Source organism: Ranitomeya imitator, chromosome 5, assembly GCF_032444005.1.
Source record: "Ranitomeya imitator isolate aRanImi1 chromosome 5, aRanImi1.pri, whole genome shotgun sequence".
Lineage (NCBI taxonomy): Eukaryota > Metazoa > Chordata > Amphibia > Anura > Dendrobatidae > Ranitomeya > Ranitomeya imitator.
In genome coordinates, this window is record NC_091286.1 from 487,790,280 (window position 1) to 487,803,236 (window position 12,957).

The window sequence follows — 12,957 nt, forward strand, 5'->3', positions numbered from 1 at the left end:
ATAAGACGCAGCGGACTATAAGACACACCTAGGTTTTAGAGGTGGAAAACAGGGAAAAAATATTTGATGCAAAAACTTGGTAAAATATTAAATAACATAAATAACATACTATTATATGTAGTGTTATTTGTTGTGAATTCTGTGGCCAAGCTCCCTCCTGTGGTCGTGAGTGGTACTGCAGCTGGTTCTGTCTATAAGCTTCCTTTGGTGGATGAGAGTGGTACTGCGGCTTCTGAGTTTCCTTCCTCAGGTGATGAGGTTAAGTCGTTAGGTGCTGCTCTATTTAACTCCATCTGGTGCTTTGATCCTGGCCTCCAGTCAATGTTCTAGTATTGGTCTTGCTTCCTCCTAGATCGTTCCTGTGGCCTCTCTATCCTGCATAAGCTAAGTTCTGCTTGTGTTATTTTTGTTTGCTATATTTTCTGTCCAGCTTGCTATATTGGTTTTTTCTTGCTTGCTGGAAGCTCTGAGACGCAGAGGGAGCACCTCCGTACCGTTAGTCGGGTCTTTTTCTGCGTGGTTGTTTGTAGGTTTTTATGTTGACCGCAAAGCTATCTTTCCTATCCTTGGTCTATTCAGTAAGTCGGGCCTCACTTTGCTAAATCTATTTCATCTCTGTGTTTGTATTTCATCTTTACTCACAGTCATTATATGTGGGGGGCTGCCTTTTCCTTTGGGGAATTTCTCTAAGGCAAGGTAGGCTTATTTTTCTATCTTCAGGGCTAGTTAGTTTCTCAGGCTGTGCCGAGTTGCATAGGGAGCGTTAGGCGCTATCCACGGCTACCTCTAGTGTGGTGTGTTAGGATTAGGGATTGCGGTCAGCAGAGTTTCCACGTCTCAGAGCTTGTCCTATGTTTTTGGTAAATGTCAGGTCACCTTGTGTGCTCTGAACTTCAAGGTCCATTGTGGTTCTGAATTACCTGTTCATAACAGTACTGGAGGCCCAAAGTACTAATGCTTCTCAATAGAGGGAAAAGAGAAGTTCTGAGACCATTTTTTTTCTTTGCACTGTGTTCTGTCTTTCTTTTCCCCTTTACATCAGGGTGGTTCAGAACACAGGTGTGGACATGGATATTCAGGGTCTGTCCTCTTTGATGGATAATCTCACTATAAGAGTACAGAACATTCAAGATTTAGTGGTTCAGAATCCTATGTTAGAACCTAAAATTCCTATTCCTGAGTTATTTTCTGGAGATAGAGCTAAGTTTTTGAATTTTAAAAATAATTGTAAACTGTTTCTGCCTTTGAAACCCCGCTCCTCTGGTGAACCAGTTCAACAAGTTAAAATCATTATTTCTTTATTACGTGGCGACCCTCAAGACTGGGCATTTTCCCTTGCGCCAGGAGATCCTGCATTATGTAATATTGATGCATTTTTTCTGGCGCTCGGATTGCTGTACGACGAACCTAATTCAGTGGATCAGGCAGAGAAAAATTTGCTGGCTCTGTGTCAGGGTCAGGATGAGATAGAGATTTAGTGTCAGAAGTTTAGAAAGTGGTCCGTGCTCACTCAATGGAATGAATGTGCGCTGGCAGCTATTTTCAGAAAGGGTCTCTCTGAAGCCCTTAAGGATGTCATGGTGGGATTTCCTATGCCTGCTGGTCTGAATGAGTCTATGTCTTTGGCCATTCAGATCGGTCGACGCTTGCGTGAGCGTAAATCTGTGCACCATTTGGCGGTATTATCTGAGCATAAACCTGAGCCTATGCAGTGCGATAGGACTTTGACCAGAGCTGAAAGGCAAGAACACAGACGTCTGAATGGGCTGTGTTTCTACTGTGGTGATTCCACTCATGCTATCTCCGATTGTCCTAAGCGCACTAAGCGGTTCGCTAGGTCTGCCACCATTGGTACGGTACAGTCGAAATTTCTTTTGTCCGTTACTTTGATCTGCTCTTTGTCTTCCTATTCTGTCATGGCATTTGTGGATTCAGGCGCTGCCCTGAATTTGATGGACTTGGAGTATGCTAGGCGCTGTGGGTTTGTCTTGGAGCGCTTGCAGTGTCCTATTCCATTGAGAGGAATTGATGCTATGCCTTTGGCCAAGAATAAGCCTCAGTATTGGACCCAGCTGACCATGTGCATGGCTCCTGCGCACCAGGAGGATATTCGCTTTCTGGTGTTGCATAATCTGCATGATGTGGTCGTGTTGGGGTTGCCATGGCTACAAGTCCATAACCCAGTATTAGATTGGAAATCAATGTCTGTGTCCAGCTGGGGTTGTCAGGGGGTACATGGTGATGTTCCATTTCTGTCTATCTCATCATCCACCCCTTCTGAGGTCCCAGAGTTCTTGTCTGATTACCGGGATGTATTCGATGAGCCCAAGTCCAATGCCCTACCTCCGCATAGGGATTGTGATTGTGCTATCGATTTGATTCCTGGTAGTAAGTTTCCTAAGGGTCAACTGTTTAATTTATCTGTACCTGAGCACGCCGCTATGCGGAGTTACGTGAAGGAGTCTTTGGAGAAGGGTCATATTCGCCCATCGTCGTCGCCATTGGGAGCGGGTTTCTTTTTTGTGGCCAAGAAGGATGGTTCGCTGAGACCTTGTATTGATTACCGACTTCTAAATAAAATTACGGTCAAATTTCAGTACCCCTTGCCGCTGCTGTCTGATTTGTTTGCTCGGATTAAGGGGGCTAGTTGGTTCACCAAGATAGATCTTCGTGGTGCGTATAATCTTGTGCGTATCAAGCAGGGCGATGAATGGAAAACAGCATTTAATACGCCCGAAGGCCATTTTGAGTACCTGGTTATGCCATTCGGACTTTCTAATGCTCCATCAGTGTTTCAGTCCTTTATGCATGACATCTTCCGAGAGTACCTGGATAAATTCCTGATTGTATACTTGGATGATATTTTGGTCTTCTCGGATGATTGGGAGTCTCATGTGAAGCAGGTCAGAATGGTGTTCCAGGTCCTGCGTGCTAATTCTTTGTTTGTGAAGGGGTCAAAGTGTCTCTTTGGTGTTCAGAAGATTTCATTTTTGGGGTTCATTTTTTCTCCTTCTACTATCGAGATGGACCCTGTTAAAGTTCAGGCCATATATGATTGGACTCAGCCAACATCTCTGAAGAGTCTGCAGAAGTTCCTGGGCTTTGCTAATTTTTATCGTCGCTTCATCGCTAATTTTTCTAGCATTGCTAAACCGTTGACTGATTTGACCAAGAAGGGTGCTGATGTGGTCAATTGGTCTTCTGCTGCTGTGGAAGCTTTTCAGGAGTTGAAGCGTCGCTTTTCTTCTGCCCCTGTGTTGTGCCAACCAGATGTTTCGCTTCCGTTCCAGGTCGAGGTTGATGCTTCCGAAATTGGAGCAGGGGCTGTTTTGTCGCAGAGAAGTTCTGATTGCTCGGTGATGAAACCATGCGCCTTCTTTTCCAGGAAATTTTCGCCTGCTGAGCGAAATTATGATGTTGGCAATCGAGAGTTGCTAGCCATGAAGTGGGCATTCGAGGAGTGGCGTCATTGGCTTGAAGGAGCTAAGCATCGCGTGGTGGTCTTGACTGATTACAAAAATTTGACTTATCTCGAGTCTGCCAAACGGTTGAATCCTAGACAGGCTCGTTGGTCGCTGTTTTTCTCCCGTTTTGACTTTGTGGTTTCGTACCTTCCGGGCTCTAAAAATGTGAAGGTGGATGCCCTGTCTATGAGTTTTGTGCCCGATTCTCCAGGTTTGTCTGAGCCGGCAGGTATTCTCAAAGAGGGGGAATTTTGTCTGCCATCTCCCCTGATTTGCGGCGGGTGCTGCAAAAATTTCAGGCTAATAGACCTGACCGTTGCCCAGCGGAGAAACTGTTTGTCCCTGATAGGTGGACGAATAAAGTTATCTCTGAGGTTCATTGTTCGGTGTTGGCTGGTCATCCTGGAATCTTTGGTACCAGAGATTTGGTGGCTAGATCCTTTTGGTGGCCATTTCTGTCGCGGGATGTGCGTTCTTTTGTGCAGTCCTGTGGGATTTGTGCTCGGTCTAAGCCCTGCTGTTCTCGTGCCAGAGGGTTGCTTTTGCCCTTGCTGGTCCCGAAGAGGCCTTGGACACATATCTCTATGGATTTTATTTCGGATCTCCCCGTCTCTCAAAGAATGTCGGTCATTTGGGTGGTTTGTGATCGCTTCTCTAAGATGGTCCATTTGGTGCCCTTGTCTAAATTGCCTTCCTCCTCTGATTTGGTGCCATTGTTTTTTCAGCATGTGGTTCGTTTACATGGCATTCCAGAGAACATAATTTCTGAGAGAGGTTCCCAGTTTGTTTTGAGGTTTTGGCGAGCCTTTTGTGCTAGGATGGGCATTGATTTGTCTTTTTCCTCGGCTTTCCATCCTCAGACAAATGGCCAGACTGAACGAACCAATCAGACCTTGGAAACATATCTGAGATGTTTTGTTTCTGCTGATCAGGATGATTGGGTGTCCTTTTTGCCTTTGGCTGAGTTCGCCCTTAATAATCGGGCCAGCTCGGCTACTTTGGTTTCGCCGTTTTTCTGCAATTCTGGTTTCCACCCTCGTTTCTCTTCAGGGCAGGTTGAGTCTTCGGACTGTCCTGGTGTGGATACTGTGGTGGATAGGTTGCAGCAGATTTGGACTCATGTAGTGGACAATTTGACTTTGTCCCAGGAGAAGGCTCAACGTTTCGCTAACCGCAGGCGCTGTGTGGGTCCCCGACTTCGTGTTGGGGATTTGGTTTGGTTGTCATCTCGTTATATTCCTATGAAGGTTTCCTCTCCTAAATTTAAGCCTCGTTTCATTGGTCCATATAGGATTTCTGAGGTTCTTAATCCTTTTTTTTTTCGTTTGACTCTTCCGGCTTCGTTTTCCATCCATAACGTGTTCCATAGGTCATTGTTGCGGAGATACGTGGCACCTGTGGTTCCATCTATTGATCCTCCTGCTCCGGTTTTGGTTGAAGGGGAATTGGAGTATATTGTGGAGAAGATTTTGGATTCTCGTGTTTCGAGACGGAAACTCCAGTATCTGGTTAAGTGGAAAGGTTATGGTCAGGAAGATAATTCCTGGGTCTTTGCCTCTGATGTCCATGCTGCCGATCTGGTTCATGCCTTTCATGTTGCTCATCCTGGTCGGCCTGGGGGCTCTGGTGAGGGTTCGGTGACCCCTCCTCAAGGGGGGGGTACTGTTGTGAATTCTGTGGCCAAGCTCCCTCCTGTGGGCGTGACTGGTACTGCGGCTGGTTCTGTCTATAAGATTCCTTTGGTGGATGAGAGTGGTACTGCGGCTTCTGAGTTTCCTTCCTCAGGTGATGAGGTTAAGTCGTTAGGTGCTGCTCTATTTAACTCCACCTGGTGCTTTGATCCTGGCCTCCAGTCAATGTTCTAGTATTGGTCTTGCTTCCTCCTGGATCGTTCCTGTGGCCTCTCTATCCTGCATAAGCTAAGTTCTGCTTGTGTTATTTTTGTTTGCTATATTTTCTGTCCAGCTTGCTATATTGGTTTTTTCTTGCTTGCTGGAAGCTCTGAGACGCAGAGGGAGCACCTCCGTACCATTAGTCGGGTCTTTTTCTGCGTGGTTGTTTGTAGGTTTTTGTGTTGACCGCAAAGCTATCTTTCCTATCATCGGTCTATTCAGTAAGTCGGGCCTCACTTTGCTAAATCTATTTCATTTCTGTGTTTGTATTTCATCTTTACTAACAGTCATTATATGTGGGGGGCTGCCTTTTCCTTTGGGAAATTTCTCTGAGGCAAGGTAGGCTTATTTTTCTATCTTCAGGGCTAGTTAGTTTCTCAGGCTGTGCCGAGTTGCATAGGGAGTGTTAGGCGCTATCCACGGCTTCCTCTAGTGTGGTGTGTTAGGATTAGGGATTGCGGTCAGCAGAGTTTCCACGTCTCAGAGCTTGTCCTATGTTTTTGGTAAATGTCAGGTCACCTTGTGTGCTCTGAACTTCAAGGTCCATTGTGGTTCTGAATTACCTGTTCATAACAGTTAATACTGTATATACAATAGTATGTTATTATGTTGGAAGCTACGGGTTGAAGATGGTGCTGCGGGACCAGTGTGTTGGCTGTAAAGAATCATATGAAGACACTGGAGGGTGAGTATAATAATGAGGCACAGGGCTTATATTTAAAGCACCACTCCAGCACTGAAAAATAACAGTGGAGTGCTGCCTTAAGATCCCATGTGAGAACTATAACTCCCAGCATGTCCTGCAGATGCTATGGCATGCTGGGAGTTATAGTTCACCACAAGAGTGCTTTTTTGTGTGTTGCAATGACTAACCTTTTAATTAATTATTAGTTGTTCAAGCTGTGCGGGTCCTGCAGCCAGCCAGCCACACTGAGGTGAGGTAAAGAGCTGGAGCATCCCATGACCGCACAGAGCCCTCCCTCTTATGGCCTCTCCACAGGTTATAAGAGGAAGCTTGCAGATTCTAGTGCCATGTCTGAAGGGTCTGTGATGACATGAAGAGGGACGGCTCTGTGCTGTCATGTGATGCTCCAGCCCACCTTCTTCATGACCTCACACAGGTTCTTATGCCTCAGCACTCCACATCCAGCACAGCCCGGGCCGGTGCTGTCAGGTATGTGGTGACCTCTCTTCTTGCATCCTGCTCCTGCCTCCTCCTCCACCGGACACACAGATATCCCCAGCTGCTGCAGGAATCCGGTGCTGAGGAAACCATGTGTGTCCCTGTTTAAGTAAAGGACTATTCATTTGCTGCTTCCCACTCACTGCTCGGCACTTTATGTATCGGCCACGTGGTTTCCCCAGCACCAAATTCCTGCAGCGGAGACATTACGATTGGGATCCCAGTGCGATCTCACTCACCGCTGCCCCCTCCCCACATATACATCCATACCATAAGACGCACCCCACATTTCCTCCCAAATTTGGAGGAAAAAAGTGTCTTATGTTCCGAAAAATAGAATACATCGTAAGAGGGCTTCTCACATATCTTATGTTCTTTCAAATTACATTACTTTCACTTAGTTCCTGAACGTAGAAGCATTTAATATTTTAATACAAGGAAGCAAAATTGTCTTTATTATTTGGAGTCCTATTGTGTGAGGAACTGAAATTGCAATTGATCATCTTCGAAAACTGAACTTAGAGATGATTTTATTAACCCCTATCTGACCTCGGACGGGATAGTACGTCCGAGGTCAGATCCCCTGCTTTGATGCAGGGCTCCGCGGTGAGCCCGCACCAAAGCCAGGACATGTCAGCTGTTTTGAACAGCTGACATGTGCCCGTAATAGGCGCGGGCAGAATCACGATCTGCCCGCACCTATTAACTAGTTAAATGCCGCTGTCAAACGCAGACAGCGGCATTTAACTACCGCATCCGGCCGGGCGGCCGGAAATGACGTCATCGCCGACCCCTTCGCATGATCGGGGGTCGGCGATGCATCTCCATTGTAACCATAGAGGTCCCAGAGACCTCTATGGTTACTGATGACCGGTGGCTGTGAGCGCCACCCTGTGGTCGGCGCTCACAGCACACCTCCATTTCTGCTACATAGCAGCGATCAGCAGATCGCTGCTATGTAGCAGAGCCGATCGCGTTGTGCCTGCTTCTAGCCTCCTATGGAGGCTATTGAAGCATGGCAAAAGTAAAAAAAAAAAGTTGAAAAAAATGTTAAAAAAATAAAAAAAAATATAAAAGTTTAAATCACCCCCCTTTCGCCCCAATCAAAATAAATCAATAAAAAAAATATAAAATCTACGCATATTTGGTATCGCCGCGCTCAGAATCGCCCGATCTATCAACTAAAAAAAACATTAGCCTGATCGCTAAACAGCGTAGCGGGAAAAAAATTCAAAACGCCAGAATTACGTTTTTTTGGTCGCAGCGACATTGCATTAAAATGCAATAACGGGCGATCAAAAGAACGTATCTGCACCGAAATGCTATCATTAAAAACGTCATCTCGGCATGCAAAAAATAAGCCCTCAACCGACCCCAGATCACGAAAAATGGAGACGCTACGGGTATCGGAAAATGGCGCAATTTCTTTTTAATTTTTTTTTAGCAAAGTTTGGAATTTTTTTTCACCACTTAGATAAAAAATAACCTAGTCATGTTAGGTGTCTATGAACTCGTACTGACCTGGAGAATCATAATGGCAGATCAGTTTTAGCATTTAGTGAACCTAGCAAAAAAGCCAAACAAAAAACAAGTGTGGGATTGCACTTTTTTTGCAATTTCACCGCACTTGGAATTTTTTTCCCGTTTTCTAGTACACGACATGCTAAAACCAATGATGTCGTTCAAAAGTACAACTCGTCCCGCAAAAAATAAGCCCTCACATGGCCAAATTGACGGAAAAATAAAAAAGTTATCGCTCTGGGAAGGAGGGGAGTGAAAAACGAACACGGAAAAACGAAAAATCCCAAGGTCATGAAGGGGTTAACATGTATAAAATATATGCATGTTCAATACATAAAACTGGCTACATGATGTAGCCAAAAGTGCAATGAAAATTGCAACCATATGGACAAAATCTAATTTGGAAAGTCAATAAAGGAAAAGTTTTTTTCAGTCACAGTTTCAAACTTCGGAATACTCTACAACAAAAGACAGTTGCAACACATACAATTATGTCATTTAAAAAAAGTGTCTGAAAGTCTAATAATAAATGGATCTATGCATATTTTTGCGCAGCCCCACACCTATCAACATTAAATCATTAATTTGCATGCAGTAGAATCTATTTGAATGACAAGACTGGTCTACATCATGGTCCCACCTTGGCCTTTCGCACTGACTGACTTCTGTAACTCTAATCAATATACAGTATATATATATATATATATATATATATAGTCCAAAAAATGAGGGCAGCACTCCAATAGAAAAAAAAGAAAGTGATTTATTGGCCCATGTGCGAAGTTTCTGTCCAGGATGTTGACCTTTCTCAAGCCTTAGGCTATATTCATACTTACCGGTTTTTACCGCGGAACCGCCGCGATTTTGATGCTGCGGGTCCGCAGCAGTTTCCATAGCGTTTACAGTAACATGTAAACCCTATGGAAACCGCAAACCGCTGTGCACATGCTGCGGGAAAAACCGCGCGGGAACGCAGCGGTTTACAACCCGCAGCATGTCACTTCTTTGTGCAGAATCGCTGCGATTCTGCACCCATAGGAATACATTGAACCGCTTACTTCCCGCATGGGGCTGTGCCCACATTGCGGGAAGTAAGCGGATAATGTGCGGGTGGTACCCGGGGTGGAGGAGAGGAGACTCTCCTCCAGGCCCTGGGAACCATATTTGGGGTTAAAAAATAAAAAATCTGGTTATACTCACCCTCTGATGTCCGGAGCTCCTGGGCGCTGCACGCGGCTGTCCGGTCAGAGTTGCTGTGCGACCAGGACCTGCGGTGACGTCGCGGTCACATGACCGTGACGTCACGAAGGGTCCTTCTCCCACAGCATCTTAGGAACCGGACCGCCGGGTGCAGCGCCCAGGAGATCCGGACATCAGAGGGTGAGTATAACCAATTTTTATTATTTTTAACATTACTATTGATGCTGCATATTGCTGCATATGCAGCATCAATAGTATAGGCGGAAACCCGCAGCGGAAAACGCGGAACAAACCGCGATAAATCTGCAGGGAGAACCGCAGTTGTTTTGCCCTGCAGATTTATCAAATCCGCTGCGGGAGAACCCGCAGGGACCCGACGCAAGGTGTGAACATAGCCTTAAGCTTGAGAAAGGTCCATATCCTGGACTGAAACGTCGCACATGGGCCATTAAATCACTTCCCTTTTTTACTATTGGAGTGCTGCCCTCATTTTTTGGACTATAGTATGAGGTTTGGTATATACCTGGATGGATTTTTTGCACCCTTTGTTTCCTTTTGGTGCTGCTTTTTGTTTTCTTTATATATATATATATATATATATATATATATATATATATATATATATATATATATATATATATATATATATATATATATATATTGTATTTAATTTAAATTCATGTGTTTTGAGCCAAAAATCATTATTGCATTAGGTCTTCTTTAAAAATCTTGATGACCGAATTATCGCTCCGATTGCAGTCCAAAAAAACAATGTATCTCACAAGGACCAATGTTATTCTATGGGGCCATGCACATGACTCATTTTTTCCTCATACAGGGTCTGTCTGAGGAAAAAAGTCTCTGCATGCCCGAGTTTGACAAGATATTCAGGTCACGCTGAGCCATGCAAGTCAATGAGTGCTTGGAAAACATCAGACTGCACTCATATGACATCTGTGTGATGTCTGATTTCCATGGACTGCTGAAATGGAGACACTTTTTTCTCCATCTTCTCACCTGAGAGAAAAGGATCACACTTTTCTTCACACACTGATCAAATTCTGATCAGAGTGTTATTTATGTCAGCCTGATGAAAGAGTCTTAAGCTGGCTGCACCTAGACTTACACTGTCTACTGCTGGCTGCATATAGGATTTTTTGAGAATTTATCGGTGAGCTTGTTCTGGTAGGTGAGATTGTAACCGTAACTAAAGGCATGGTCTGACTTTACAGCAGCTGTGTGGCCAAAAATTCACATATTTATATATGGATAATGGCCTGAGAATTGTGAACCAAAATACAGGGAAAACTGGCTAATATGGTAGGCAAAGTCTTGGCCTCATACATCCAGCCTCACTAAGTCAGCTGACTGATTCAAAGCTCAGTTAACTTATTCTGCAAATGGGGAAACAATTTTTAAGGACGCTCAAATGCAACAATTATTTTTCATACAAAATACATTTTGTTTAAGTGAAGCAAAAAATATTCCCAAAGGCGTCAACATCTTTTAAGAATTTCAAAAGAGATTACAGGTAATCTCATGAAAATGACTTCAAGTATTAAAGCACACATAAATATATTACATTTTCTGGCTAACATAGCGCTACATTTTTTTACTGTACAAACAAGTAATAAAGCATTAAAAGTAACTGTTTTTGCATTTCATCTGTCATGTTTTTGTGACTTTTAATTGTTTTTATATTGTGTATCTGCTTTTTGTATTCAATAAAAATGTATTTAGTATTTATTTTTTGGTGATTCCCTGTCTGTGGTCTACAGCTTTTTCTTCTCTTGATAGTTTTCATGTGTACATGTAGACCTAGGGTGTATCCCTATTTATTTATTTATTGTGGTGCCCTCTCATACAATTGGTGTTTCTTGTTTTTGCATTTCAGGTCTGGCCTGGAGTAACAGTGTTTCCTGATTATACCAATGATGAGTGCACTCGGTGGTGGATCAATGAATGCCTGGAATTTTACAAGCAGGTCAATTATGATGGAATATGGGTTGTAAGTAAAATATTTTGATATTAAAATTGACATAATTTTGAGTAAAAATTAAGAATTAGATACTGTAGATGAGTGTATCGCTTTATGGATCCCTGGTCCACTGTCCAGGTCAGTCTATGAGGAGCTGTTCAAATTTCCTGAGTTTCCAGAATCCAAAGTGTGGCTTATCATCATTTGCGCTGTGTCCAAAATGCTACCTTCTACATTAGAAGCACAGTGAATGTAATTTTTAGAAATCCTGTGCCCACTGTGCTTCTATTTATTGCTGCGGAAACTAACCCTCAGTGAGGATTTACGCGCTGCGGCGTGTCAATTTGCGTGGCGTCTCCTCTGCGGATTTTGACCAATTGAATGTCATTACATGTGGTGAATCTGCGTGTACTGACAAGCAAGTGCGGCAATTAGAACACAGCATAAATACGCTACATTCAAAACATTGCTATTCCTGATTGTGGGGACATAGCCTTATAGATCGGGTGGATTTTGTTGGCACAAAAATTTATACATTTTATAAGATTTTTTTTGGCTGGACATGCTTTCAGCAGGATCATCTAACAATGTGGGGAGAAGTAAGAAGGCAACTGCCCAACATCGCTGTTTTCTCAGAATCACCACTGCAATTGGGAGCAAAACATAGGACCCAATTAATTAAGACTTGCTTTGTTCATGCCAGTCTTGAAAGAGGGGCATATTGGATTCATTGAAAGTCACTTGCCACATGATGAATTAGGCACATCTTAGAAGTGGCATGCACCTCTATGTGCCTTGTCAGGAATTTTATTTCTGTACGAGACTAGAAGAACATTCCTGGCACTTGGTTTGCCACCTCTGGTCATATATTCGAAATGCAGACATTGTCCTCATCCCACCCAATTTGGCAGTACAGGCATGAAATTGGCAAAAGTTGAAAAATGTTTGTACAACTTTACGTAACACAAAAATGTTTCAACTTTACAAAGTTCTTTTCTCCAATTTTCTAGAATAACACTCTGACATATTTGTCCCATAGTTTTTTGTAATGTGGAAGCCTGTTGGCATTTTGCAATGACTGTAGTTAAGACAGTATACATTTTTAATGAGCCCATACATGTTTGAGAATAATGCAGGCATTATGTAAAACAGGATATGAATGAGGTCTCCAACTTTGTGAAAGGATCAAGAACTGGATGTGCTAATAACAGGTGGAACTATCCTCCATACACGCCTGGTAAGACATTGTGAATTTGCAATATAATATTCCCTGATATAACAAAGTAGATTGTTGCTATACTGTAGATCCATGCTTCTTTCCTAGTTAAAATGTATTTGTAAAGTACTTGAAGTGAATATCATGTGCATGTCATTACTACTATTTTTAATACATGAAATATAATCTGCTATCATTTTTTCTTGAGACGTGTATGAAGGTCCTTTTGGCATGAATGTAAGGAAATGCTGCACAGTTTACGGCATGACTTTCTCTAGTTTTTCTCTATTAATGCAGAAAAACTAACATAGGATTGCTAAGATTCTACCAGCAAACAGTTAATAAAAAATGGACAACACTAGGATACAACTAGGATGCAGTCAGCTTCATCTGTGCTTTTCACTGACCCATTCACTTGAATTAATGAGTTTGACAGGAGGAAAAATGGAGATACCGTTTTTTTAGTCTAAGAAAAAAATATACACATGAACATGCCCATACAT

General features: G+C 43.2%; 1 protein-coding gene across 2 annotated transcripts in view; it reads left to right on the forward strand.

Moving 5' to 3' along the window:
* The window catches only part of SI (sucrase-isomaltase), a 427,600-nt gene that overhangs the window by 87,227 nt on the left and 327,416 nt on the right, over window positions 1-12,957 (forward strand). For both annotated transcript variants that reach the window (XM_069727394.1, XM_069727395.1), the window contains 2 exons: window positions 11,155-11,268; window positions 12,391-12,475. In XM_069727394.1, the coding sequence (XP_069583495.1) occupies window positions 11,155-11,268; window positions 12,391-12,475 (199 nt within the window). The remainder of the gene's footprint in view (window positions 1-11,154; window positions 11,269-12,390; window positions 12,476-12,957) is intronic.